The 26,809-nt window shown below is 32.7% G+C and overlaps 1 protein-coding gene across 3 annotated transcripts in view; it reads left to right on the plus strand.

The window, feature by feature from the left end:
- Window positions 1-26,809, plus strand: part of LOC105831067 (GPI transamidase component PIG-S) — a 293,030-nt gene that overhangs the window by 113,302 nt on the left and 152,919 nt on the right. For all 3 annotated transcript variants that reach the window (XM_036293075.1, XM_036293076.1, XM_036293077.1), the window contains exon 2: window positions 20,624-20,854. In XM_036293075.1, coding sequence (XP_036148968.1) covers window positions 20,624-20,854 — 231 coding nt within the window. The remainder of the gene's footprint in view (window positions 1-20,623; window positions 20,855-26,809) is intronic.

Consider the following 26,809-nt stretch of genomic DNA (forward strand, 5'->3'; position numbering starts at 1 on the left):
TAGATGTAAAACCGATTCTCTTTTGAGAGAAATATGACCGTTAAGAAAATTGAATATTTCGACTCCAATATGCTGCTTTAAGCTTCCGGAGGAAAAAGATAATCTCATAATAGTTTTAATGGAACTATTCAATTTTCTTAACGGTCATATTTTTCTCAGAAGAAGATGGGTATCCAAATGTTATGAGAATACACGCGTTCTCTTCAATGTATTTTTTATGGGCAGATAACTTACCTGATATCCAAATTCATCGTATAAAAAAAAAATACAAAAAAGGTACATTTTTTAATATCATTACTTTTGTAAAGGAAAAACTTAATACTTTCATTTTGTAATGTCAAATCTAAGTTGTTTTGTACAAGAATACATTTTTCAGGGCGTTTTTTGCGCATATATACTTGGCGTTTTTTTGTACTTTTTTTTTAAGAAAAAAGATAATTTTATCGTGATTTTACTCATTTTGTAGTGTCAGGTATCTCATTTCTTTTTATAATATATATGGAAATTTTTAAGACAATTTTACAGTCCGTATCAAATTAAAAATTGAGATTGAGATGATTTTGTTGATGTCATTCAAAGTCTTTATCTTCGTCATATTTTCTTCTTAATATTTAGTGTTTCGGTCTCGTCTCGACGAGACTAATTTAATCTCGGACTCGGGCTCAGTCTTGCCCGATCAAATCTCGGTCTCGATCTCGGTCTCGATCTCGAGTCGAGAGTCTCGTTGGTCTCGACCGTTTTTATGCACCTGTTTTGTTGCGAATTTTTACTGTAGAACAGATGAATGATAAAACAACTGATGTTCGAGAACGACTTCTCCGTCCAGTAGAGCAGACCTCGGCGCGCGAGGAGATGTACCATCTCTCCGCGCGGCCGCCTCTTCCCGTCTCACCCCTCAGCTTCGGCGTATGGACGGCATATAGTGAAGTATACGGAGGGGATAGGTGAGTCGAGGAGAGGTGACACGTTTTCCTTCTCGCGTGCTTCGCGGGCTATAGAGAGACTATTTTTCCTCGGATCATTTGTTTTAAAAATCTGTTTTAAAAATCTGTCTTTTGTAAAAAAGCTCAGTTTACAATCAGTCTCCTTGGTCAGAAAATGTCACGTACGCATATCGCAATCTTAGATTCCAATTTAGAAAGTAGAATAGAGTCATCTACGAGTGCAGACCCACATAGAAATAAAACCTCCAGTAGACGTCTAATGGACGTCTGCCATGGAAGTTTAAATTTCCAGTGGACGTCCATTAGACGTCCAATATAGAGCCATTAGAAATCCACAGTTCCGCATTGTGGACGTCCATTAGACCTCCATTAGAGGTCGTCAAAGAAGTCTATTAGACGTTGTGTGGATCATTAATAGAGGCTTCATGGAGCCTCGATAGATGATTGACAAAATAAAAATTTAAAATAAAAATTTTATTTCTTTTAAATTATTTTTATCAACAGTACATACTAAATTTAGGACAAATTTTTATTAATTAATTAAATTTAAATTATATTATTTTATTTTATTCTTACTTGCCTCTGGTTTTGAACCCGGGACCTTAGGATTACAAACCTTGTACTCTATCTGCTATGCCAATTGGACTCATCGATATGGGTACTTGTTATTGTCTACATATACCTATATGTTATAGACTGACGCAATTATATTTTTTTTTATAAAAGCAATTAAATTTTGCAAAACATATTAAAAATAAATAGCATTAATTTATTTACTTATTAATTTTATTGTTAAATTTATCTTTTTCCATAACCTTAATAATTTGATGAAAATTGCGATCTATTTAGCATTAATACTTTGAAACGTTCAAATGGTTAATTAGATGGTTTTAACTATATAGATCATCTTCTAAGAAAAATTGAATAGTACATTTATTATTCTGTTTTTGTTCAGTACATGATAAATTTAGATTTTGTGCATTTTTTTGTGCGCAGTAATTGTAGACAAACCGTTATTTTTGGAAACATTATCTTTATGATAATTTTTTTAAATATCAAATGGATCTCTCATTCAGGATGTTATAGTGTTGTCTGATTTTTGAATCAATTACGACGCATGGACGGTTCAAAAATCGGACAGTATTGTGATATCTTTTATGAGATATTAAGCTGATATCATTTAGCTGTGATATCATAAGGATAACATTTTCAAGAAACTTAAATCAAACTTTTCCATGAAATATCTCAAAGACCTCTCTTAGTAGACGTCTCTGATAAATGTTACCATTTGGACATCATTTCCAAGATATCTAAATGTTTTCTTAAAAAAGTTCTCTTAAAGTTTTCATTTTGACAAGCGTGTTGTCTGGGTAACTTCTACCATGAAAATAAATGTTCCATACAGCTATGGAAGTTTAATGGATACCTGTCTAACTTCCATCATGGAAATAATGTTCCATAGAGCTATGGAAGTTTAGTGGATCTCTAATAGACGTCCATCTAACTTCCACCATGGAAGAAAACATCCAATGAAGCTATGGACGTTTACTGGATCTTTAATGGACGTCTATCTAACTTCCGCCATGGAGGTAAACCTTCAATGGAGCCATGGAAGTTTATTGGATCCCTAATGGACGTCTATTTAACTTCCGCCATGGAGGTAAACCTCCAATGGAGCCATGGAAGTTTACTGGATCTTTAATGGACGTCTATTTAACTTCCGCCATGGAGGTAAACCTCCAATGGAGCTAAAGAAGTTTACTAGACATCTAATGGACGTCCATCTGACTTCCACCATGGATATAGACGTCTCATGGATCTGTGGAGGTTTAATGGACGTCCATTGGATATCCACTGGATGCCAATTTCTATGTGGGGAAGGTATAGAAGGTGCCGGTGTTAAGAAACAAAATGTTCTTAACAAATATTTCTTATATATCGTAGAAGAAAAAGAAAAATTTGGCAAATGTTTAATTTGTGAGCGTGAAACAAGTAAAAAAAATTGATTAAGATGAAAGATAGTAATACGACAGGATTAAAAAAACATTTAATGTCGTGTCACAAAGAAATCTTCAACAAAATTTTTAAAAAAGATGATGGACAGCTAACAATTAAATAATCTATTTAACAGGCAAGTAAAAATAGCTTAATATATAATTTAGCCTTTCTGAAATTGGACAAGAAAAAATGTATTTGCGTGGTCAAAATTTTATCACTAGTGGAAACAAGACAGTCCCTAATATCATCTAGAGATCTATAAAATTGCTCTGTAATTCTCGCTGATTTTTGAGATTAATTTGTCAATCTTGGCCAAATATTATTCAGGCTGAATCTTAATGATTGTATCAACGTTTTACCATGAGAGATGAATTATCGATTGCAACTGTATTTCACTAAATAAGTCTATTGCTTATAGAATAATTAAAGGTAAGAAAAATAGTTTATTAATACTTTTGCTTAATAATAATACGGAAATAAATAATAAAATAAAGTAATAACACAAACAATAATACAAAAATAATTAGAAATAATTTTAAGTAGCTGAAGGAAATCTAGTATAAATATTGTTAATCGAATAAAATTTAGAAATTACTCAGAATTTTATAATTTACATATATATATAACTTTAACTAAACAAATTTGTTAAAAATAAATAATAAAGTTAAAAAATCGAGAATCTTGACGAGACTAGCCGAGATTCTCGGTATGTAGACTGATAGGCAAGGGTATACTTCCGAAAAGCGGTGACCTATAATTCTACTGAAACTGTGTATACTTACATATTTTGGCGCTTTGATTAATAAAAATGATAATGAAAGTTGGTGCAAATTTCATTTTTATGGTGAAAATTGTAAAAAAATCCATGAAACAAAATACGTAAGTATACACAGTTTAAAAAATCAGATGTTATTGCTTTTTGGAAATTCATCCAGAGACAGATATTATGTGCAGTATTATCCAGAGGCAGATATTATGAGCAGTATTATGTGAAATATTATCTTCCACAATTAACTTTCTTATGTCTTGTGATTAACTCTTATTAGAATAATCAATGATATCAGACAAAATACTATAATCATTTTCAACATTATTTTCAATATCTATTTGTAGATTTAATAATTTAAAGTTATTGTTACGTCCAGGGGACTTCACTTTTATTGCCCGCTGACCTTTCTCAGAGATAAGTAAACCAAACGGAATTCTGAGACTTATCTGCGGTCAAGTGTCGCGAGAAAGAAAAATTAAATAAATATCTGCACCGCGAGGGCGTCTGGTTCCCATAATCAGAGGGACCCAAGACATTAAAAGCCCATAAAATCCGGTAGGGATTAGGCCCCGGTGAAGTTAAAATTCAAATATTTACCCTTAACGGACTAAGGGCACTTATAGAATTCTTTTACGACCGCAGATAAGTGCCAGATGGAAAGTTAGATTACTCGAAAAGGGGCAAGGGCACATTTGGTTTTAAGGGTAAAAACACTTTTATTTTACGGGCGAAGTGATATCGAAAGAGAGCCAGACCACCTCGAAATGTCAAAAGGCTATAAAATTTTTCTTTTCAAAACCAGATGCGCCTGTCACCCCTGGGAAAATGCGCAGGCCGGGAAACATAAAGTTTCCTCTCCCTATTTAAGATAAGAATATATGAAAACCTCCCCCTCACCTATCAGATTTGAAAAAGTTAAGCGGAGGGAACCAACGAACCAATAGCCGAAAGGCCTAATGAACACCACCCCAAGACCAAACAACCACCCATCCAATAAAAACTTAAAATTTAGTTCCCACGCATTCCCGCCAATTAACATCCCCGAAACACCCACGCTCAAATTCTACCTTTTGGGGAGAGTGCTATATAAGCCTGCACTCCGAAAAGTCAGCAAGTTCCTGTCTTGATACTGTTAGACACGCTTTTCTGTCTCAGTTACTGTTCGGTCATAGTCTCTGCCACTATTTCGCTTGTCGATTAGTCAGTTCTTTTCTCGTCGCCGTCACAGTGGCTGTCGTGCTCTGCTAACACTGTTTTTCGTTCTTTCGGACTCCACCAAAAGTATTAACGTCGTGCTGAGTGTCCAAGTGAAAGAGTGATAGTGCTCAAGATTGACAGTCTCAGCACTGAAAATCCGGTGGAACCGCATTCGAGGTCCGACGAGTCAGCCAGGGAACCCGATCACCTCGAAATTGGCGATCCAACCGACCACCCCGCCTACTCACTCAAGGTTCTTGCTAGCCCAACAAGTAGTAAGTCCTCAAACTCAAATTTCTTTCGGGTCTCGTTTTTTTTCCTTTTTTTTTACTAGACAAATAATTACAACTTATAGTGGAAAGAAATTTCTTTCATCGGAATCGGTCGAATTACAAACGGTCTCGGAGGAGGGCAATCAGACGGGCTCTCGCGCAGAAACTAAACGAGACATCGCGTTCATCGGTTCCGGGGCGAGACCGGTTCACCGATCCCGATTCGAGAATCCGACCAGGCGTCCGGGCTACCGGATCCCGACCTCACCATCCAGGAGTCCGGCCGAGTGTCCCGGTTCGCGGATTCCGAGCCAGCCGCTCGAGAGTCCGGCCAAGGGCCCCGGTACGCGGATTCCGCGGTAGACCTTCGGGAGTCCGACCAGGCGTCTCGGCTAACGGGTTCCGAGCCAACTACTAGGGGGTCCGGTCACCCGCATAACGTGGATACTGCCCCTGGAACTCGCGAACCCCGAATACAATCAGCGAATTCACCCCCGCGAAACATACTACCTCCCTCACCTCCGTCCCCCTTTCTTCAAGTCCCTTCTCCTTCATACTCTCCGATCACCTCCCCAGAACCTGAGGAAATTTCACCCCCACCTTCCCCTGCACCATCCATAGAATTTATCGACGAACTTGAGCGAGTACCACCCAGGCCGCGCTATTATTATTATAATGGTACTCAAAATTCATTGATAGAATTATTAGAACAATTCCCAGTAAAATCAAATCTTTCTCTCCAAAACTATCGCGAATTTACCCTCACCCTAGAAGCAATAGACCCAGATGTTTTATTTAATGTAGTTTCTGCACTCGATCCCACAGATTTTATCCTCACCTTTACCCCTCATTACCATGATCCCTTCGCAGTCCCAGTAGATTTTTTTTACAATTTCTTTCCCCCTTCCTCAGTAATCATCCGAGAGATAATATGAAACCTCTAACTTCTTCTTCACCCGTCGATTCACCCCAAAAATTTGGTATTAATATACATATATATAATTATACATACATTACTGGCATTGTGTTATAGATAAATATATATATATATATATATATATATATATATATATATAACTATTGTAAAATCCGAAAACTAGTATGTTTAAATCCATTGTAATCGTTATACACACATTATTATTATTATAACTATTGCATCAACATTATCACTAATATATGTATATAGCAAGTATTAGTATTTTCAATAATGTATTAAGTATACATAATTAAACACAATAGTAAATATCAACCTCAGTTTTTTTTTCTTCCCCTCTGTATGAAACCGCCAACATTAGAATAAAATGATTACAAGATAAATCTCTTGATTTATTTATTAGTCGACCCCTCCTCATTCCTGATTAGGACTGCATCGGGTCCAATCCCGAGTTAAAGCAATTGAATTTGCTGACTCAAAATTGGGACCAACGGACGCACGGCTCGGAGATCGGGTTACAGTGAGCCTACCGGCACACTGACCCACATTTCTAGCCATAAGAAGTGCGTTCGCCCCTGAGGCACCTTGACCTTCCCTCGAGCGGGTGCCTTCGGGAGTAAGGTTTGTTACGCCCTTCCTCGTTGTCTCAAGATACCCAGGGAATCACCCGATCCTACCCAAAAATCTCGTTACCCTGGACGTAACATTATATTCGTCACGGTTTTTAATATCAAAATGTGGTTCTAATGTCAAGTTGTCAAATTTATTGCCATTGTTACACAATAAATTTTTAGAACACGTATAATTTTATTCAACAAAATTATTTTTTGTTTCTGCAACCGTATTAAGTACAGAATTCGATATATTCAAACACGATATAGGTAAATCTGAATTATAACATTTTACTTCATTATTAATTGATTCTTTTGTCTTTTTGACAAATATCGTAAATTTTTTGGAATTTTGATAAAAACGTGTATGAAAATTTTGTTTAAAAAAAATGTAAGTAGTAAATCAAACAGCGCAAATGTCCACAGAAATATTGCAGGAATTTATAGTTTGAAATAAGAATTGATTATGAATGCTGACTTTAATTAATAATCCAGACAGCACAGGACATTCTATGGACGTTTATTTTATGTCCATTTTACACACGTCCAGGGACATGAAATGGACGTCCATCGTATGTCCGATTTTAGACATCCATCATCAGTTCTTGTTGTATACGGACGCAGGACAATTTTCTTCCCGATACCTGAGTCATTGTTGAGCGATCAATATATATGGCAGGAAAAATAGAAAAAGTATTCAGATATATGCAAATACAATAATCAAAATACACAAGCCATCCAGTGGCCTCAGGGGCCTGACAACGACCGAAAATCTGGATCAATTAGCCAGCTCGGAATTAAAATCAGTGAACCGTAACTAATATAGATGGGTTGATAAAAAGATTCACAGAGCTGAGACCAGAACGAGCGGACGCGGCATTACACAAAATACGTCGAGTCCTCGGAAAAAACAATAACAACAGAAAATTAATCCCAATACTAATCACCAAGATGGCTAGGTACAAGAGAAAACCACAAGACATCCAGGAGGCGGTGGATACCTCCCCGCCCGAGAAAAAAAGAATAAATAACATCGCATCCAAAGAGACAACCCAGAAAAACCAATCAAACAACATAACAGATAGTAGCGGAAGCACAGAAGATAAATTAATACAATATACAGATAATCAAAAAATATATAATGTAAAAATTAATAACAGATATGCGACACTAGAAACTAATGAATCAGATATGGATGCAGAAGGAATGGAAAATGAAAGTTTTACCGAATACCTGAGGAAGAAAAATACAACAGAAGACCAAAGAAATGTGGATAAAGAGACCAGAAGACCAAACAAGGGAAATAAAGGGTTATCCCCCACGGACAATAGCAAGGACCAAACGCAGCAAAAACAAGAAACATAGAAAAACAATAAACCGAAAGAAAAGGATATACCCCCACTCATAAACATCCTATATCAAAGCCCAAGGAATACCGAGAAACTAGTCTTAAGTAAGCTAGGTCAGGTAAAATTTACAATTAAGCGAATTAATAACGCGAAACACTCTCTGCAGATATCTTTGACAACAGACTTCTACAAAATGAAAAACACATTAGCCAAAACAAATACATATTTTTACATCTTTACACAAAAAAAGATAAATTAATATCGATATTATTAAAAAGTTTGCATAGCTTATATAATCCCCCCAAAATATTAAATAAATTACAAGCATTAGAAATTTAAAATTTATAAGAGTCACATACTTTACGACGAAGAAGTCTGTTACCGAAAACATCACGCTACCGATTTTCCTAATGCAGTTAGAGTCAAATACACGGACAAATACACAAGCTGCAAAAAATTAATAGATTATGTCACCACATAATATGATAGGAAAAATTAAAAAGAAAAGACATAATTCAATGCAAAAGATGCCAACGCCTAGGCCATGCGGCCTCTAACTGCAACCTGAAATATCGTTGTGTTAAGCGAACAACATGATCCGGGTAGCTGCAAAATCCCCGCGGATGCCAAAGAAAATATCAAAGAAAATAAAGAAGAACTATATTACGTTAATTGTAAAAAAATAGGGCACCCAGCGTCATACAGAGGATGCCCCATCCTTTTAGAATTAAAAAAGGAAGCGCAAGAGAGGAGAAGCATACTACAGGAACAGAGGGAAAAAAGACACAAAGACTTACAACCACGATCAAAAATAACGTAACATTTCCTGAAGCGATAAAAAACAAATTTCATTTCAAGCAACCCACCACTCAACATATAAGACAAGCCCCAGACGACACGACGGCACACGTACAGACGGAACAAGACCTGAAAAACATTCACGAAACCTTTAAACAATTCTAGAATCAAATAATGACAACACTACAGAAACAGCAGGAGCATCTAAATAACTTAAATAAAATAATAGAAAATACAGAAACAAACTACATACTAAATTTAATAGATAATATTATTCCGCAAAATGGCTAGTGTACAAAATCAAAATAAAAACATAAATAAACTGAAGATCAAATCAGTAAATGTAAACTCAATGGCCACAAACCAAAAAAGACTATCACTATTCAACTTAATGAAAAAACATAAACCAGACATCTTATGCATTTCAGAAACAAAATTAAGAAAAGAACATATAATGAGATTTGAAGATTATAACATTGTCAGAGACTAAATAAAAAATAAAAAAGACTATATCTTATCAAAAAGTTAATATAAATAACAAAAACAAAAACCCGCTCTTAGAGAATACAACAATAAAAATAAGAATAAGAGACAACAACAATCTCTACATAATAGCGGCTTATGCAACTTGTGGAGCCCCCAAAAAATTCATACCGGATATGAATAACCTATACAACAAGCAGTTAAAATTAAATCACGAAAATAACTTTTATATAATAGTCGGAAATCGAAATGCAAAACACACAAAATGGCAAAACTTAAACAATAACCCGAGAGGAATATCATTAGATAAATGGTTAACAAAAAAAAAAAATACCGTTTAAAGCAAATCTATACTGCACACAATACCCGTCCTACCCGCAGGGACATTCATATTTAGACGCCTAATCATTGCAGACGCCAAAATTGACTTCAAAAACACGATAGAAACATTTAAAGTCCCGATCATACCATACGACAGCGACCACAATGCGACAATAGCAATTACATTAGACATTAACACCGCGATACACATCGAAACACACATGGAAACACCGAAATTCAACTTCCGAAAGACAAACTGGCTCAAATTTACAGAAACACTAAATAATAATTACACGAAAGAAATTACACAAAATAAAAATCTAACAAGAGAGGAAAACTTAGAAGAATTAGACAGAATAATAAAAGCAATCATGAAAGATAAAATACCAAAAATAAAACACAAAAATGCATTCGACTTGTATATCACAAGTAACATAAATAATTTACAAAAATTAAAAAACCGTATACTGACGTAGCTACACAGAAACCAGAGGAGATAGCCGAAAGAAGATAAACAGACAATAAAAATTCCAAGAGACTTGCTGGCCCACGTGAAAAAGCAGTTCAAAACGAATTCAAAAAATCTATAAATTAATATTGGTCGGAAAAAATAAAAAACATTCCACACAACAACGCAGCAGATATGTTTCCAAAAGTAGATGCAATATTCAGAAAGAAGAACAAAGCCGAGGTAGCATCTCTAAAAGTAAAGGCCGAAGATAAACACATTTTAAACGCATATTAGATAACGAACACAAACATAGTAAAGGATGAACAAAATAACGAATATATATTAAGTGTACAACTTTGCTTCCGCCGTTTTTAAATAGATGGCTGTAGCGGTAAGTGATGGTCGAAATGAATAGATTGTAGACATCATACAATAAATTTAGGCATTTATATACATAACGCCATCGAAATATTAGTCGATTTGTGTTTGCATCATAAAGTTATTCTTGATTGAAAATGTCAGCTTACGAGCCAAATTCTCGTTATTTGCGGGAAGTTTTAATTTTTTGCTTTAATATGAAAAAATCTGCGGCTGAGGCTCATCGAATGCTCTCAAATACGTACAAATGGTGAGGCTGCTATTAGTGAAAGAACGTGCCCAAAGTGGTTTCAAAGCTTCAAGAACGATGATTTTGACGTCGAAGTCCGGCTACGGTCCCTTGGTGGGATCAAGTCGGCGTAGTAGCTCATAAAAGAGCTACTAAAACCGACTGAAACAATCACAGGCGATCGGTATCGAAAGCAATTGATGCGTTTGAGCCGAGCACTAAAAAACAAACGGCCGCAATACAACGATAGACACGATAAAGTGATTTTGCAGCATGACAATGCTCGACCCCATGTCGCAAAGCCCGTCAAAACATACTTGAAACGTTGAAATGGAAAATCCTATCCCACCCGCCGTATTCTCCGGACATTGCTCCCTTTGACCATCACTTGTTTCGATCAATGACACATGGCCTGGCTGACCAGTACTTTTGTTCTTATGAAGAAATGAAAAATTGGATTGATTCGTGGATCGTCTCATAAGATAACCCGTTTTTTTTACGCGGGATTCAAATGGTGAAAGATGGGAGAAAGTAGTGCCCAGCGATGGACAATACTTTGAATCGTAAATGTATAACCAGTTTTTTACAATAAAGCCTCGAATTTCGAAAAAAAAAACGGCGGAAGCAAAGTTGTACACCTAATAATACAAATAGAAGAAAAATTAAACACAATAGGGGCTTTTTTTGCACATATCAATAACAAGAAAAGAATAGGGAAGCCAAAGTTCACAGAATTCGTAAATAAAAAAGTAAGTTAACATAAAAGGAATATGAATCATGGAACAATAGCCAATAGTACGATAATAAACCTCACAGAAAGCAATACTGCAATAAATCCGAAACGAAGCTTAGAGGACTACTTCATAGATTCCATTTCCTTAGCTAAAAAATTCAAAAAACTAAACAATAAAAAGTCAGCCGGATTTAACGAAATACCAAATATAGTACTGAAGCACCTTCCACTAAACATTATAGAAGCATATACCATACTGTTTAACAATTTACTAAATTACAAAATATTCCCCCACAAGGTGGAAAAAAGCTAAAGTCATCCCAATACTCAACAAGGATAAAGATGACACAAACCCATTAAATTACAGACCTATCAGTCTCCTATCAAACATTGGAAAAGTCTACGAAATGGTAATAAATGACGCAATAACAAAAACTTGTAAAGCACGCAAAATTTTACCAGAGAATCAATTTGGATTTAGACAAAAACATTCAACTATACATGTAGTAAACAAATTAACATCGGACATTTGCTGGGCATTAAATAAAAATAAATGTGTAGGAGCCTGTCTAATAGATCTAGAAAAGGTTTTTAATTTAGTGTGGCACAACGGACGGATTTTTAAACTGATTCGAAATGAATTTCCACAGCATCTTATAGAAATTATAGATAGCATGACAACAGAAAGATTATTTGTAACGGCATTAGGAGAAACGTCTTCGAAAGTTTACTACTTGAAAAACAGACTCCAACAAGAAACAATAAATTCACCGATACTATTCAACAGATATACAAGCGATCTACTTGAATTATTCAACCCAAAGGCGGAGTACCCCGTCCACTCTATTGCATTTGCAGATGATCTTATAATATACCACGAAGATAAGTAGCCGACTAAAATACAAGAGAAACTGCAGGATAGCTTTGAAAGAATATAATCTTATTATCACTCATGGAAATTAAGCATAAATACTCTAAAATGCGAAACCATTTTTTTTCGATCGAACCTTGAGTACGCAAACAGGAATATCAGAATAGACTACCGAGATTTTAAAATAAAAGAGAATAAGAATAGCGACACTTATATTCCACATAAGAACAGTGTAAAATACCTAGGAATAGACTTAGACGAAAAATTCAAATACAATAAACATATAGAAACGCAATTAATAAAAGCAAAAAATGGATTCTTTGCACACAAAGATTGTTTCTCTGAAAACATCTGAACAGTAAAATGAAAGTTATTTGTTACCAACTCCTAATCAGACCATTATCACATATGGATGCTCCATTTGGTTCAACATCCGCGCATCACAAATGGAAAAAATAAGAACATTTGAAAGAAGATGCCTCCGCTCATGCCTAAATATGTATTTCATACCAGAGTCGAACTATAAATATAATTATAGCAATAAAAGTTTGTACGATAAATCTGACATAAGAAGAATTGACAACTTCGTAATAAAATTGATAAGAGACCATTACGCAAACGCATCTAATATAAACCAAAATAACCTAATATTTGGAGCGTTACACCGAAATCCTATGTATTAAGAAAAGACACTTATAAACGGCTTCGTCCCTCCAGAAGCATTCATTTACCTAGACGAAAAAGGATACATTCAAGACTTAAATAATATACCAACAATATACCACATAAAGAGACACAAGAAATAAAAAAAAATTATACTCACCAATTAAAGACTGTCTAAATGGGAGCGTCCCAGATACGCACAGTAATAAACGGACACAGCAGGCTAAGTGAAGCGGACACAGTAACAAACGGACACAGACCAAACGGACACAGTAATAAACGGACACAGTAACAAACGGACACAGTAACAAACGGACACAGACCAAATGCGCACAGAGCGAAACGGACACAGTGCGAAACGGACACAGTAACAAACGGACACAGACCAAATGCGCACGGACCAAATGCACACGGACCAAATGCGCACACTGCACATGCGCACACTGCACGTGCGCACGGACCAAATGCAATCCATGTACATTGCAAGCAGAGTAAAGTCCACATAGGTTAGCGACTTGGACGGGGTGGGTGCGAGAGGGGGGCCGAAGGCCCCCCTTGCACCCCCCCATGTGTGTGTGTGTGCGTGCAAAGCATTCACTGCATCACATGGGTTTGCGACTTTCCGTGTATGCATTTGGTCTGTGCGCATGTGCAGTGTGCGCATTTGGTCTGTGTCCGTTTCGCACTGTGTCCGTTTGTTACTGTGTCCGTTTCGCACTGTGTCCGTTTCGCTCTGTGCGCATTTGGTCTGTGTCCGTTTGTTACTGTGTCCGTTTCACTCAGCTTGCTGTGTCCGTTTATTACTGTGCGCATCTGGGACTCACTCGTCTAAATACAGATGACAGAAACAAATTAAAACATAACATGTTCCTACCAACAAAAGACAGAAAAAACAAACACAGAAAAAATTTAAAAAATACTGGTGGTTATAGTAAGTTAGACGGACGTAACGGAAAACTAAAAACTAACGGTCCTTTACGAAAAAAACACCCTAAATAACACCCCCTTCAAAAAAACACCAAAATATAATAGCGTAATTTTGGATACCCAAATGGCGTTCACACCCACAATAACACTGAACCGAGTAGAAATTGACAAGCAACTAGACATAAAAAAAATAAAATAAAAATTTTATTAAAAAAAATTATTTTTATCAACAGTACATATTAAATTTAGGACAAATTTTTATTAATTAATTAAATTTAAATTATTTTATTTTATTTTTACTTGCCGCTGGTGGGTTTTGAACCCGGGACCTTAGCATGACACTCTCTTATTGGTTATACGAACCTTGTACTCTATCTGCTACGCCAATTTGACTCATCGATATGGGTACTTGTTATTGTCTACATATACCTATATGTTATAAACTGACGCAATTATACTATTTTTTATAAAAGCAATTAAATTTTGCAAAACATTAAAAATAAATAGCATTAATTTATTGACTTATTAATTTCATTGTTAAATTTATCTTCTTCCATAACCTTACATATATAACTACATAATATAACTTTGAATTTTAAATACATATATACATATATATAAATCTGTATATTTATACATATATATAAAATTCAAAATTAGGTATATGTATAATGTGGCCTCATAATGGCTTAGTTTACATCGTGCATTTGATACGCGTATCAGGTACCATATTCGTATCAAATTCGTACTAAATATTTAGTACGCACGATGTAAACGCTGCCGGATCAATTTGGTACGAGCGTATCAAGTAGGAGTATCGTACTAAACTGATACGCGTACCAACTGATATAAATGTCGATGTAAACGCATAAAACGCATTTTAGAGAGAATTTAGCAATTGAGCATAACCTCAGTGCTAAAATCTAAAAACTGGTGTGAAAATGTCTTAGTAGGAGACATCAACATGAATTAAATTTGTATTATATTTTTCACAGTACATGCTTAGTACATTCGATGTAAACGCGCCCGTACTAAGGCTTTGGTGCGCACCAAACTTAATACGCGTACTAAGGTTTTGACGATGTAAACTAAGCCAGTAAGTCAAAGTTTTAACTTTGCATTTTATAATTTTTATCTTTTGTTTTATAATTGGGTGTCATCAACCAAAACTGAAACTCGAGTGTCGACACCTAAAGTTTCGACATCGACACTGGAATTTTAGTGTCGACACCCACTGTTTTGGTGTCGACACTCAACTTTTGGTGTCGACACTTCAATTTTTTGTGTTGACACAAAAAAGAGGGTATCGACACCGAAACTTTGAGTGTCGATACTTAAATGTCGGTGTTAACACTAAAAATTTAGGCGTTAATACCAAAAATGGAGTGTAAACACTCAAAGTTAGGTGTAAACATCAAAATCTTGGGTGTTTTTTTCGTAAGGGCAGTAATCATTGAAATCTTCCCCATCCCTTACCCATCCATGGCCCATACTAATATCGTTTAATGTACATTATAGTTTGAGTTTAGTTAATTATTAGTTATTATTCTCTATTCTTTATCATGTCTTTATTATTCTTTCTTTAACTAGTCCTATCTTTGTTATCTAAAATCAAAATAATAAGAGAGTGTCACCGAACTTTTTTGTAAGCATCCTAATTTTTTGCTGATATTAAGAAAGCGCATTACGGACCAAACTATTCGGAAGCGAAGTCGTGCACGCATACTGATACGATTAAGACGTTACGCAGGTCTACGGACCCTAAGCGTATGTCACGCAGCGGATTCGGGTGGTGCCCCCCGATCCGTCCAAACATCAATAAATAAAACCAAATAATGCGACAGGCGTCATAGGACAATGCAAATCGTAAATTTGTTTGTCACACCGCCGGCGTCGAAGGTCTTCCTGGCGGAATGCGAGGAATCATGAAACATGTGTACAAAAAACGAGTGAGGCCCGATTGCGCACATAAGCGATTGGACATAGTAGTATTTCTCGATTGGACATAGACCCGATTAGACACGGACCCGATTGGACACGGACCCGATTACGCATCGACCCGTTTGCACACAGACCCGATTGCACACGATACGATTCGGCATTGCAGAATAATGCAAAAACAACCTAGGTAACACAGAAAATTTAGCATAATTTTTTACAATATTTTACGAATTTATTTTTAAAAAACGTTTTTTAAAAGTTATATAATCGTTTTTCATAAATTATTTAGAAATAATACAAAAATTATTATTAACAATAGATAAAAAGAATAATAAAATATATTTTTAAAATGTACTGAAAAATATTTATGGTATATAAAGTTGAAATGTTTTATATATTTTTGGATTATAATAGCATAAATATTTATTTTTAATATTTTCATAAATATTTATCATAATTTTTTTATAATTGGCAAACTCAGACATAAAAATACGTACAAAATATTTGTTATAATATTTTTCATTCTTATATATATTTTATAGTCCCCATGTGCAGAAAGTGCTTTGTGCACACACACACACACACACACACACACACACACACGCGCGCGCGCGCTATCTGCAATGCGGATCGTATCGTGTGCAATCGGGTCCGTGTGCAAACGGGTCGGTGCGCAATCGTGTCCATGTGCAATCGGGTTCGTGTCCAATCGGGTCCGTGTTCAATCGGGTCTGTGTCCAATCGAGTCCGTGTCCAATCGAGAAATACTACTGTGTCCAATCGCTTATGTGCGCAATCGGGAGAGTCCCATTTAATGTACTAAAATTACATTAATTTATTTATTGCTTGATATAAATATTTTTTCTGTAGAAGTTTTCAAAAAAATAATAACTTAAGTTACTGATTTCTATTAATATTTTATAATGACATAATTTTAGCTTTATAAAAGAACAGAGAAAAACATATATTTTGTTAAGTTATTTTGCGTGTTATTTTACATATATACATATCAGTAAAAAAAACTGTAAGTTTGTATTTACTTATAAAAATATTATTTAACTGCATGTTTTATTTTTCTGACATCTATTAAACTGATCTATAACAAATATGTATTCATAAGCATTAGGTGTTCATGGATTATCACGAAATGTTAGGTAGCATACGGTCTTCGAAGTAAACCACCGTTGACGGTGATTCACAGTTAGATGGGTGACCGTTTTTCTGATCGCGGAAGTTAAGCAATGTCAAATGCGACTATGGTGTAATAACCGTGTTTGTTGAGAAACGTAAATTTAATTGTTTTCTTACATTTAATTATGTTATTTTAACATTTTTACAACTTATGTTGTTTTAATATTTTTGCAATGTTAAAAGAAAATAAATGCAATATTATTTATAATGACTTTGCAAATGTTATTTCAACATGACTAAACTTGCAAATTGAAGTCAAAGTTTATTCATAATAACGTTATATACAACGTTAAAAACTACATACTTGGAAACGTTACTATGTTAGTAGGTAATGTTATAATGACGTTGTAGGTATCAATGTTTTTGTGTTTACTGGGAAGCATTCACGACTCTCTTGAAACTAATTACTGAAAAGAAAAAAAAACCTTCTTTCGGCTATTTCCAAGATAAGAGAATTTCTACTTTCTCTGTTTTCTTCCTCATGGTGAGTCCTTTATATTCCCGCATAGGGGAATTTTACATTCAAGCGCGAGGGTCATCTCGCGGCCACCTCGCAATGGATGGTGGAACTCGTGGGCGCGCGTGGTATAATAGTCGCGCGTTATATTGCGCGCGTTCCCTCTCTTGCATCGCCGCGAAAGCATTGTGGACCGAGGAAGTGTCACGGAGATTTTAACTTGGATAAACCTGATTTGTAAAGAAATGTGCTTATAATTGAATAAAGGTATTGCATTTATTCATCTTATGCTCACTTTATTGAGTAATAAGTTAAAAATTGAGTTAACTGTCGTGGAATCGCATTTTAGAGTTTACAAAAATGTTAATTTTTTAAATTAAGAAATACCCTTTTGATCATTCCCCCAAAGATATATGTTGTAACTTAGGATGTAAGTATATTAGAAAAAAATGCGAAAAAAATTGTCGGAAAATAATTTTTTCTTTGCCTTTTCATTAGCGGAATTAAATCCCTTTTTTTTAACTGCCTTAATGCCCTATGTAACATATATTTTAGCCATTAATCGGTTAAGCCAATTTTGAGAAACAACAAAACAAACAAGTATAAAGAGCTCGTTAATGCTAAGCAAAAATAATACGATAAATAGGTCAATATATCGAGCCAAAACAAATTTTCCTAATACAATTTATTAAATAAATATATAATTATAAACGCGAAATATAAAACAGCTGTGTTAAAAAATGTTAAATTTCGAACGTTTCGACTACACTTAGTCCCCTTCAGTCATAATAAATTACTAATATGTGTGAACTTAAACATGAATGAAATAACGCAAACGAAAATATAATTAAACAATTAAAAAATGATGACCATTGAACAACTGTAAAACAACGCATATTGTATCAAAATGTGTCATAACAAATAAAAACGTGAACCAATAAATAATACAATTAAATTAATAATAAAATGAAAAATAATAAAATTCTTCCGCAAGTCGGTTTTGATGTTAAAAAAACAGAATAGATAGTCAATAAATCTTGTCGATAAATCTAAAAGATCAAAAACGATAGAATACGTGTTATGAATAACATAAACTGATATGCGTACTGTAAAAACTATAAACTTATATATATATATATATATATATATATATATATAATTATATATGTTGATCCCAGATATTAAAACGCAATATTAAAACGAGCAACAAACACACAGAGTATTCGACAAAGCGTTAAAGACAAGTGTAACGTTCGATAGTCAGAAGCAGAGGACTAATTGTAAGTATAGTCGAAACGTTTCAAAATTTAACATTTCTTAACACAGTTGTTTTGTAGTCGCGTTTATAATTATATAATGTTTATTTAATAAATTATATTGTATTAGGAAAATTTGTCTTGGCTCGATATATTGACCTGTTTATCGTATTAATTTTGAGAAAATTTAATTTTCTTATTTTTAAAAAATTGTTTATAACTTTTGTAAAAAAAATGTTTTTTAAGTTGATACTTGGGATAAATTAGTTCTATAATGATAACAATTTACTCCCCTAATAAGGACCAAATTCGAATGGAGCAGCCCAACCCATATTTATCCTTCTACGGTCTTTTTGACCGTAGTCAATTTGACCGGGCTCAATTTTATACCTATAAAATGTGCGGAGTCCTGTTTATATATATATATATATATACAGGGTGTTGCAAAAGAAGAATTTCGCCTGAAGAATTTTATCGATAATTATTAGCACTCGAAGCTGTAAGCTGCGGAATAAAAAATTTCTTTAGTTGAAGATACAAATTCGAAAATTTTCGAAGTTCCGTCAAAATGGAAATATTTCTCGGTAACCGACAGTTCTATTGAAAATTTTTATAGCCTTCCAAAGAATTTTATCGATAATTATTAGCATTAGAAGCATTTTTTAATTTTTAATAACAAAGGGTTAACGTCACACATTCTCCGTCACTGACTTTCTCTTGTACCTCCGCGCTTATTGACTTATTACAATGATGAATTAAGGTGAAACTATTTACTGCATCGAAAAATAGTATTAGATATTTCTTCTTGGATTTTCATTCTCTATCGCATGGTGCTAAGCAAATCCGATGCTTTTGTAACACCCTGTATATATATATATATATATATATATATATATATATGTAAATGTCATGTTCTTGCTTGATTTTTAAAATTTTCCTCAAGTTTTATAAATTTTAAAAAATTTTAATATATCTAGAAAATAAAAATCTACATAAGACAATATTTTTTTATTCACATCTTTAAAAGCTTTAGTAGCCTACTGTTATATAATGATGCTAATATGACAAAACACAACAATCAACATTTGTTATAAGGCATTTTTACTTCTAAGAATTTCGAAAATTTTTTAAGGTACATTTTAACATTTAATTACACATACTTCCTCATCTTTTTTAAACTTAACCGCATTATCACTCAAATGTATGTACACTTGAGTACTTTCTTATTATTTAACTCTATTCGGCTGTATATATTTTGAGCTATACAAAATTAAACGATGATAGGATGTTGTCAATGGTCATCTAAGTTTGCTAGTAATATGGTCACTTTCGAGATCTCCATATTAACAAAATTTCTTGATAAATCGATTAAAAGCTTAATTTAAAATTGTTAATTTTTTAAAATTCTTTAAATGAATAAGGTTCTTTAGATTTAAAGTTATTTTTATTTAACTTCCATTAAATGTAAATAAAAATCACCTTTTGGATATAATAATTTATATAAATATATGTGTTTCTAACAAAATACTGTGACCTTTTTAAACAAAACCAATTTTTTTACATTTATTTTTGTGATGGCCATATTACCCTCCCTATTTCTCTTTGGCCCATTATGCAGTATCGTTACATACTTATAAATAATATATAATATAATAAATATTTCATATCTTTGAACTGAAAATCTAATGAACAACACTTTGATGAATATAATCGTAAAATTTCAATTCAAAACATTGATTATTAACGAAGTTATTAAATAAAATATAAATGGCCATGTTACCACCTTCTCGTCTATTATTACGTAACTGCACTTTACATAATTTTAAAGTATTACGTCATCTTTTTTGCAGAGAAATACAGAGTATACGCGAGCTTGTCGTTCGCAGTATTGTTATTAGGGATCGGCGTACCTCTCTGGTGGCACACTACAACAGTGCCCCGAGTTACACTTCCCTATAACGGAATTGACGAATTGTCGCAAATGGATATCAAAATTACCACAAAGATTACTGTCGCAGCACTTTCACACAATCGCGCCGAGTTACTCGCACATGAAATCAGACGAATATTCGCGAACGCTGGTAAGTGAAAACGAAATAAGAAAGATTTAATTCAATACTGGTGAAAAAATTTTACTAAAGCTTTCATCAAATTTTGATAACATTTTAATGATAATTCGGTAACATTTGGTTGAATTTTAACCATTTCGCAAAAATTTTATTAAAAATTTATTAATTTCAATAAAATTAGCCATATTTGATTCACTATCTTAATTTTTGTATTTTTGTCTACAGAATTGAAAAGAGCGCCTTATAAAGAAAATTCTCTTGTAATATGATTTTCATAGATTTTGAACAATATTTGCATTTTTGGATCGTTTCACGGCGGTCATATTGGGTCCGCTATTTTGATTTTAAATTTTTGGCTCCAAAATCGAAAAGCATTATACAAAGCCCACTTATAAGTTTCATGAATATCGGTTAAACAGGATAAAGTTGCCTATATTGGACTAGTTTTCAAATTTTTTTAAATAAATTGTAAAAATTTAATAAAACGGGTCAACAACTAATCGAGATTTATTTTTGATTTGTTTCGTTTCATATTTTGATATTCTATATTTTTTGGAAATTTTTTGTTTAACAATACTACTGTGGATACCTCTTTTTTAAAACTTCTATAAATGGTACAATTTTGGCTATTAGTTAGTTAAAATGTACCACGGTATTTCTTAAACTATATTAGGTTTTCTTTGTCGTACCAATATGATTTATTTAAAAATTGTGAGGAAATAAAAATAAAATACGAACATTTTGAATAAATGCATGTTATATTCAATTATAATTTATATTATAAACTACAAAAATAATTTAAAATTAATTTAACATTAAAATCACAAAAATTAAATTTATTTTTAAAAACAAACCAGGTAGCAAGCTCACGTCATTTTGACGTCCCAAAATGGTCATTTACTGACTATTCTTGACATCACGAAATGACGCCCTTATGACGTTAAAATGACGGTCGAATGTCACAAATTCCTGACGTCATGAAATGTACCGTATTTTGACGTCATGGAATGACGTGAACAATATGTTGTCAAAAAGATCTCTAAAAGATATCCTGTTTCTGAAAAAAAATAACATAAAGAGACTTTTAAAAGATAACATATAATGTCAGAATGTTAACCAATGCGTCGTTTTTTGAGAACAGAAAGATATCATGAAACTGATATCTAAAATATTTCTTAAATCGGATATCTTTAAACTGCAACTAAAGAAAAATAAAATAAAATAAAAATTTCATTTTTTAAAATTATTTTTATCAACAGCACATACTAAATTAGGACAAATTTTTATTAATTAATTAAATTTAAATTATATTATTTTATTTTATTCTTACTTGCCGCTGGTAGGTTTGAACCCGGGACCTTAGGATTACGAACCTTGTACTCTAGCTGCTACGCCAATTTGACTCATCGATATGGATACTTGTTATTGTCTACATATACCTATATGTTATAAACTGACGCAATTATATTATTTGTTATAAAAGCAATTAAATTTTGCAAAACATATTAAAAATAAATAGCATTAATTTATTTACTTATTAATTTCATTGTTAAATTTATCTTTTTCCATAACCTTAATAATAAAGGATAACATTTTCAAGAAACTTAAATGAAATTCTTCAATGAGATATCTCAAAGACCGCTCTTAGTAGACGTCTCTGATAAATGTTACCATTTTGACATCATTTCCAAGATATCTAATGTTTTCTTAAAAAAGTTCTCTTAAAGTTAAATATAATATGCTCATATAATATGCTTATGCCTTACGCCTTAAATCTCATTGTAGACACTGCTTTAGACCGTGTCTAAAATACGTCTTAATGACGTCTTTATGTCCCGATTTTGGATGCGTGCTGTCTGGGAAAATAATCGTCAGATCATGACTGAAATATGACTACGAAATGACGTCACATCATGACGTCAATTTTAGGTTATGTAAAAAAATGGTCATTTTGACGACATATGACCAGATATGACCATTTTGGGACGTCAAAATGACGTAGGCTTGCTACCTGGGAACTAGGTTTAAGAAATTAATTTGAATCAGTTTGTACACTTTGTACTAAAATTAAAAAATATTTTTTTGTTTAAAAAATAAACATTAAAATTACAAAACTAAAATTTTGTTTTTAAAAACTTAATTAAACTTAAAAAATAAATTTAAATCATAGTTCGCACATTTTATACTAAAAACTAAAAAAATATTTTTTACTTTGAAAAATAAACATTAAGAAATAAACACCAGAAATTATAAAAATAAAATATTTTTAATAAAATATTTTTAAATAAAATTTTAAATAAAGATTATGTTTTTTAATTAAAACAAGAAATAAATGTAGCTTCTTTCTAGAACAAGCTTTTTCTTTAGTACTCATTTTGTAAAAAAGAAGAGAAATTCTTAAATTGTACCGGTATAATATAAGGAATTAATATGTGGTACGATTTAGGAGACTAACCATATTTTTTACATTATGCCAATAAAATAGCCACAGAGTGAGGTTATGTTCAAATTATGCCATGTAAATATGGCAATTTTATTGTACTATAAAAGTGACAAACATCTTAATTAATATACTTATTAAAACTTTTTAAATATCTTATGTAAAAGTGGATAAAACTTCCTTCTAAAACCAGAAAAATCTTTACTTAATTGCTTTTTATATTTAGACGTTTTCGCGCAGCAATATTTTCTCCTAATTTAATAGTATTAGAAATACTTTACATGATACACAGATAACGCTAAGCCATCGGATTGTGTAAAATATAAAAATGGTACAGTTTAAGAGCCGGTACAATATCGGCAACTTTATCCTACTTTCTAAAATATGAAAAGAAATTATGCGTTGTCAAAGGGTGAAACTAACTGAATTTTGTTCATTCTAACTATGTTCCCAACACTTCAGGATGAAATAAATATCACTTTCCTTTTTAAAACAGTTTAAATAACAATTTTCTGATACGTTTTAACGTTGCACTAGCAGGCCAAAAATCGTCTCTTTTTAACATTCCCGTATAACATCAGATGTTCTCTGAATATCCGTTTTTCTTCTATAGGGAAATAATATTCTGTATACTGAATGTTAATACATTTTATATACGTGATACAGATGTACATCACAATATATGACATGTATATTTTTTGATATATTTTACACACACACACACACATATATATATATATATATATATATATATATATATATTGTAGGATCTCTTTATAGTAAACCACACACTTGTTTCTGCGAGTGATAATTTTATTATGTGTGTCTGCTTACATTAAGTCAATCGCCTATGTAATAATCGCCGCGTTCATTAGAATAGGCGCTTTGATTAGTTAAAGCGCCTATATTAGTATAGGCCCACAATTTCGGCCAGTCCTGATAAGCGGTTTGATCTCAAACCATAGTGGCATAAACAAATAAACCTAGTGTCGTTAATAAGACAATGAAATACAGTAGTCAAATGTAACAACCTTATTTCCCGCACGGACTAGCTCGTCGGTTTTTCTTTTGGCGCCAGGGCAGGAAGAGGTTTTTTCAAGACAACAGAGATCGCTCTGTTTAAAATGACAGATAAGTTATGATTGGTTCTTATTCAATCAGATAGAACTTCTATGGTAATTAATACGATATATCATACACTAATAGAACGTTACATAAACTTCCAATGTGATTTAATAATATTTTATAATATTATTTTTTTCAATAATGTTGAATATGAAAAAGTTTATGTCAATTAATATGTTTTTATACATAGAAATTTTATTAAAAGTTGTTTTGTAACAATCTATACAAATAAGTTTATCATAATCTATATTAAAATTTCTATAAAATCTTGATTCTCATGATAAATTAAAATTAATGTAAAATTTCTATCTATTTTATTGTTTCTGCATCATGGAAAATTAATAATAATAGCTAATTATAAAAATATACTTCAATGTAATCAATTTTGTATCATAGTCAACGTAATAACAACTTTTTTTTATATTACAAGTCGTATCATAATTTATCCGTTTCTATATTTCAAAAATTAATACTTTCCTATTCGAGATAATTTATAATATTTTACACAAAAATAACCTTTTTAAATATAATATACTATCGCGTTGAATCTTATTTAATTGTATAAATAACATCACTTGTTCATAATCACTTGTTCATAATAATATCTTATCATATATTAATCACATATATATATGCTATCCAATTTTATGTATATTTATTTGTGGTTTTATGTTATTCTATATGTAAGGATAATTCTATGATATTCTATCTATATATACTTATATTCGACATCTATATATTCGACTTTATCATACATTATGCGTATGTATTTGCAGATCTATGGTATTTTTATAACTCTAGAGTTTCCTACATGTTTATGTATGCGATTGTATGTAACTATGTGTGTATGCGACTTTATAATATCCTATTCACATAAAATTCTATGTAAATTTATCTACGTATGTATGTGACTCTATGTATACACTCTATTATATTCTATTTACGTGGGCATGTAACTCAATAATATTCTATCTATGTGCGTATGTAATTGTAATTACGAGTATGTGACTCTATGGTATTTTATGTACGTGTATATGCAGCTTTATGGTATTTTATCTATGGGTATATGTGACTCTATGATATTCTCTATGATATCCAAGTATGTATATAATTCTACAGAAATCTATTTATATGTGTATTCGGTTTATTGGTATCCTATCTACGTGTGTATGCAACTCTATTATATTCTATCTGCATTGGCATATAACTCAATGGTATTCTCTCTGTGTGTATGTAATTGTATATATACAAATGTATGCAACTCTATGGTATTTTATCTGTGTGTATATGCGACTATATGATATTCTATCCAAGTGTGTATATAATTCTATGGAAACCTATTTACATGTGTATGCGGTTCATTGGTATCCTATCTACGTGTATATGCAACTCTATCATATTCTATCTGCATTGGCATATAACTTAGTGGTATTCTATCTACGTGCGTATGTAATTGTATATACAAATGTATGCGACTCTATGGTATTTTATCTGTGTGTATATAATTCTACGGAAACCTATTTACATGTGTATGCGGTTCATTGGTACCTTATCTATTACATGTGTATGCATCTCTATCATGTTCTATCTGCATTGGCATATAACTTAATGGTATTTCATCTACATGCGTATGTAATTGTATATATAAATGTATACGACTCTATATATGGTATTCTAGTTCCCCCATACACACACACACAACACACACACACACACCAGATAAAATACCATAGAATCATATACATTTATATATATAATTACATACACACGTAGATAGAATATGATAGACGTGCATACACACGTAGATAGGTTTTCATAGTATTATAATATACATAGATAGAATACCATAGAACGCATATACACAGGGATAAAATACCATAGAGTCATATACATTTGTATATACAATTACGTACGCACGTAGATAAAATACCATTGAGTTACATGCCAATGCAGATAAAATATGATAGAGGTGCACACACACATAGAAAGGATATCACTGAACTGCTTACACACGTAGATAGGTTTTCATAGTATTATATACATAGATAGAATACCATAGAATCGCATATACACATGGATAAAGTACCATAGAGTCGCATACATTTGTATATACAATTACGTATACATTTGTATATACAATTACGTATATACAATTACGTATGCACGTAGATAGAATATCATTGAGTTACATGTCCACATAGATCAAATACCATTGAGTTACATGCCGACGCAGATAGAATACGATAGAGGTGCGTACACCCATAGATAGAATATCCCCAGATAGCCAAATAAAGGCAACGTGTTGTTATTTTGCTGTCACTTATTCCCTATTAATTTTATCAGACTAAAGCCAAGGTGTTTCCTCAAACTGTCTGTTGTTCTGACATCATATAAAATTCTAC

Source organism: Monomorium pharaonis, chromosome 10 (genome assembly GCF_013373865.1).
Source record: "Monomorium pharaonis isolate MP-MQ-018 chromosome 10, ASM1337386v2, whole genome shotgun sequence".
Taxonomy (NCBI): Eukaryota; Metazoa; Arthropoda; class Insecta; order Hymenoptera; family Formicidae; genus Monomorium; species Monomorium pharaonis.